The 5,541-nt window shown below is 34.7% G+C and overlaps 1 protein-coding gene across 1 annotated transcript; it reads right to left on the bottom strand.

Annotated features, from left to right (window-relative positions):
* Nucleotides 1-3,198: 3,198 nt before the first annotated feature.
* Nucleotides 3,199-4,173, bottom strand: LOC122806029 (olfactory receptor class A-like protein 1). The gene has a single exon (XM_044076269.1). It carries the CDS (start codon nt 4,171-4,173, stop codon nt 3,199-3,201), a length of 975 nt encoding a protein of 324 aa, XP_043932204.1.
* Nucleotides 4,174-5,541: the final 1,368 nt, after the last annotated feature.

Raw genomic sequence — 5,541 nt, 5'->3', positions numbered from 1 at the left:
ACAAAAATGATGCTCATGAATAAATAACTCATCTGTGATGACTGAAACCAAAGTCTGGAATTCATTAACTGGATATGGTAAATTACCTCACAAGAAAAGAAGAAGAGTGAGAAGGAAAAGTTCAGATCAAGGATCAAACCCTACATCTTTTTACTGCAAAGCCTACAGGTGTGTTATAGCAGCCTGAAAACTCACTAATGAACAAAAACAGAAAGTTCTACTTGTACTTACAACCACTTGCACCTTCACTTTCAGCTAAGACAGCTATGTATTTTTACTGCCAAATATCAGTCATGTATGCTAAATAGCTGAGCCAAGCATGTGTACTTTAATGGGGGCATGCATGACCTACTTAACTGTACACCTCAGTGATTACCAGTATCAATGACATATTCTTATAATGGTACTCTCTTCTTACAGACCTGTATTCAATAGAAAAAAACTTTTCCTTATATACAGAAAATGACTTGGCACAGCAAGGCGCTGTCTTTCACTACATAACCAAACATTGGAATGCCCTACCAAATGCATTATAGCGTACTGTTACCAGTAACACATTCACATATTTAATGAAACAACATTCTCAAAGCACCCCTTTAGTTCTGACATTTATGCCTCACTATTTCTTCTACTTCTTAACTTACACAACTTGTGAAAGTGATACTACCATATGCTGCTTTACCTTCTAATTTTAACATCCTGAGTGACAGTCTTAACACAGGCAAGTAGTTATTATGGAATCATTCCAAAATGTTGCCCACCTACCCCCCCCCAAAAAAAACATATTGACTGTTACACTTCTTGTGCCCAGACAATACATCCACAGCTCATCACCTTATCATACCTTTACTTAGCTCACCCCCTAATCAATGGAACAGAAAAATCCTCCCAATCAATAGAACACAAAACCTTGCATAAAACAATAAACAAAACCTACAAACTACACTTTTTCACATTATACTATATTCTTCTACAATTACAAAGCTGTTGACTTGCAAGAGAGACCCTCACCTAAACCATGTCCCTAACGGCAACTAACAATATCTGATAGTAAACCAGCTGTTATGATACTCCAAAGCAATTCTGGACTTCAATTAATAAACTTATTGAAACAGGAAATACATCCCAATCAATCTCTTTGTCTCTTATCCATCATGGAGTTCCATTAATAATCTTATTAAAAGAAATACACCCAACTGATCTGTCTCCATGTCTCTCCTATCAAAATCTAATGCAACACTGCATGCAAATTCAACTCTTATTATCTCAATATAATAAATTCACTTGCAAAATACCAAGATACATTTACTCTGTCATCTCCCATAAAGCTCATACCTTTTTTCTTCTATCCAGTGCCCAATGCCAGTTAGACAAAGCATGCAATACTCTTCCCTTGATATACATTCCAATCTTAAAATTAGCCTCTTTAAAACACACATAATCTCTGCAAAAAACATGCACATGCTGGAATCAGTTATTTATACCAGACATTCTTGCAGTCATGAGTACATGAATAAAATTACCTATTAATGTCAGTGAGAGTATATATAACTTGGACACAAGTAGTCACACATTTACAAGCTTTCTCTTTTCTAAAAGAGACATAAATGCCAGACCCCCTAACTAACTAGTTTAATCAAAATGCAAAGTCTACATAAAATTCCCTTCCATTAGCCACCTGTTACAGTGGTACACTCTTCCAAGAGAACTCGGTTGCAAAGCAAAAACATTAGTCTTATACACAAATTACAAAGCACATCAGGAGCCTGTTCTTAACTAACAAACTAAATACTTAAATGTCTTACAAAACTCAATATGATGCGCAATTACCACTAGCACATTCAAAGCTCACCTAAAGCAACCTGTAACAAACAATTGGTGATGAATGTGAAGTCTCTCAAGGATAATTCCCTATCCTACTCATTTTAATTCCAACTGTATAGCTTAGTACTTTTATGTAGCACTGAAGTTATCAATACAGGGCTGTTTCAACACAGTTTGGTAAAAAACAACAATGCTAATATCTCAGGAAATTATTATTGCCATCTATATGGCTCGCCCAATGCTTGCAACCATATTGTAGCTCCTATTTTACTGTGTTATTCAACCTCTTATATTTTTATCTTTTTTTCTGTTTTCAGAATGTATATTTGACTTTGAATTGTTATCATGCATTCATTATGTTTTTTTTTTTTGTTTGTTTCTACTCTTTGAATCCTCCAGAAGCAATTGTCTACACAGTAAGGTGAAACAAAGTGATGCAAATAGTATTGTCTGATTTACTTAAAATGTTTTTCTTCTTTTACCTTTTTATTGTGTACATCAGATATCAGTGATAATTTCTTTACATTGGTTAAATCGGTCATCTATATTGAGTTCAGTATAAGCATTCCGTTTGACTGTTTCTTATCTGTTTGATTTTGTATATAAATAACTGCTAATTAACTTGTCATCCTTACTACTTTAGATTCATTACCCTTTTATTCATGTCGCTCCACCTTTATGCATTGCACTTTTGTACTTACTCATGATCACTCTCCTTTTGGACTATCTAAGATAAAACTGCAATAAGAAAGTAAGTAAATGCATAACTAGATAAATAATCTCTCACTTGATGGGGTCTTGGTGATTCTCTCCCACTTTACCCAATTTTACTTTCATTATCAACATGCAGTACCTTTTGCCACATGTTTCTTTCATATCCAGTATTGCAAAATGATTAAGTAATAAACACCTTGCAGCTTTATAAATCTGTATTCCCAGAAATTATATTATTCATGTAGATCTTTTCTTATTTTTCTACCTTTATGGTTGTACATTATCAATTTGACTGCCCCTTCCTATACAATCACCTCTTAGTTTTCAAACTGATCAGTCCATAATTGATTCATCCCTTCTTCATGCTGCCTTTAACTGTCAAATAGAATCACTCACTCCATTTTCTCTATGGTCTGCACCCAAGAAAATGTATGCTATTTACACATCATTTTGTCTTGTTTAATACCCAACATTTATTTTCCTTACTATCGAACATTTAGAAATGCAACGCAACAACATGGAAAACCTTGACAAGGTCAAAGGTTGTAACTTGGAAATCTTAAATGGAAGGGACAAAAAAGAAAAGAGAAGGATAGGAAATACTTTAGGATCAAGAGAAATGCAACTGTTTTCTATATTCTGACAATAATTACATTACTCCTATTTGCTGACATGAGCTTTATTGTCTTTTACAATTGCAGTTGCTGCTTCTTTATATTTAATAAGAACCATTACATAATTGATACTATTGCTGACTTTTTTGTTTGACAATATAATTACAAGTGGGAAAATAGTTGCGTATAGTAAAGAGAAAAAAACACGGGTGTCTGTAATCTGTGTTGATACTTTAGGTACACTGAATGTGTAAATCCAAATCATGTTATCAATTCCAAAAAATATAACATAAAGTATGACCAGAGTAATAACTGCCTTAGCTGCCCTTGTTTCTGCAGAGACTCCCCTATGATGACCTGAGCTACAGATGTTCTTTACTTGTTTTCTGTGCTTGAACAAAATATACACAATGTACCAGCTTGCAGAAGCCATGAGTGCAATCATGGTAGTATCCCTTACTAAAACCATAATATTAGTTCCTTCGTATACTGTCTTTCCTGGAAACACAGTAAAACAGTACTCAAGATTCAGTGTAAAACTGGATAATGTTGCATTTATCTCTGCTGCCTTTGTATACAAAATTGATGCAATACTAGTAAAACCACTAAGGAGCCAGAACCATATCAGGGAGCAGAGCAGGTTCCTTGGCAAACTTTTCTTGAGTACTGCAAGTCTTGAAGATGCTGGAGCTATTATAATGCTCTGAGAAATGCTGAGAAGGAAAGTTAGAGAGATGGAAGCAGCTCTCATAGTCCGGAAGCAAAAGAGAATGAATTTACATCCAGGAGTATTAAACAGGTTCTTTAGTCCAAATGCTGTCAATGTCTGTGGGACACCTCTGCAAGTAACAAGAAGTAGATTTGTGAAAGACAGGTTCACTGTTATTGTATCCGAAGGAGACCATTTTTGTCCGCTGCAAGCAATATGAATAAAGGCTAGAAAAACAGTCAAGTTCCCTTGGACTCCAGTAAGAGAAAGCACAAGAAATAGTAATAGTTTAGTGGTCTGGTAGACCTCCATTTTTATTTCAGAATGCAGAAATAATGTGATTTCTGTAATAATAAGAAAGAAATAATACAGTAAAAAGCACAAAAAAGCTCAAAACATACCGTTTAGGTTTTGTTAATTCCAGCTCAGTGACACAAACACAGGAACACACAGGCACATGAAAACATACAGTCATCAAATACATACATACATACACACACACACACACACACACACACACACACACACACACACACACACACACACACACATGCATACCTTAGATTTTTTTTTTTTTTAGGAAAGAAAACATGTTATTAAGGTTTGTTGTGATACAATAAAATGTCACACCAGACAGCTGTTCAAGCTTCTACTCCTTGAGAGTTGGATGACTATCCCTGAAAATTTGAAATGGAGGAAATGTTGACAGCATCCAGCACTATAGCTTAGAGGAAACATGCCATATGTAGATGGGATGCACACAAATGACAATAGTATAACCTGTAATGCTGCAGTAATAGTAAAATCTACCCTGTTACATTCTTAAAATATGCTGATATTGTGAGTTTATTAAGATTAAGTTGATAATTTTGAGCATTGCAGCATGGACTAGCACTGCTTTCTTATCAGATGACATAACTGACAATGGAAAAATATCCTTCTTTTGAGAAGTGATGTTTTATGGGACTACATTTTTATGTTTTGTCAACTGATTTGTTTTAACTAATGTGGGAAAAAATAGTAATGGCAACAAGCCAAATTAAACCATTTATTTAAAAGGAAGATTTTAGACCACTTTAGCTAACTGTTCATTCACATAAAACCCATAAATAAATATGCAACGTATTCAGTGAAATCCATTGGCTGTAGCTGTTTCTATCAGCTGTGAACATTGTCCTACTGTTAGCATGAACTTTTGCACTCGCTATTTTTGTTTATGTCACAAACACTGTCTTTTATGCCCACTGAGATAGCCTGCTCGTCTGGATTCCTCTAACTTTGGAATGAATGAGACTTTCAAGTTTGAATAACGTGGGTATGTTGGATCCAGTAATATGAAGTTGTTTTATACAGCATTAAATTCCACAAAGTCATGAGATTTATGCCTGGAGTGTAAGTTTATTATTTTTATTTCATATGTAGTGTGCATTTACAGGCTAGTTGGATTTTTATTATCACATTGGCAATATCAGTCCCTTTGTACTTCCTCAAAGGTCATTCAACAGCATAGTTAATACAGTTAAGTAAAGGGAGCAAAGTCTTAAACACAGGGGTGCAGGTGGGTTTGTTTCTCTGCAAAATGATTTATTTTGCATATTACCAATGTTGTTGGGTAATCAGTTAGTTTTAAATGCACCTTGAATGCACACAATGTTTGTTTCCTCACTGTTTTCACTCGCA

Source organism: Protopterus annectens, chromosome 7.part0 (genome assembly GCF_019279795.1).
Source record: "Protopterus annectens isolate FY-2018-M chromosome 7.part0, PAN1.0, whole genome shotgun sequence".
NCBI classification, from domain to species: domain Eukaryota; kingdom Metazoa; phylum Chordata; order Ceratodontiformes; family Protopteridae; genus Protopterus; species Protopterus annectens.
The sequence above is the reverse complement of the archived record's forward strand: the minus strand, read 5'-3'. Positions and strand labels throughout refer to the sequence as shown.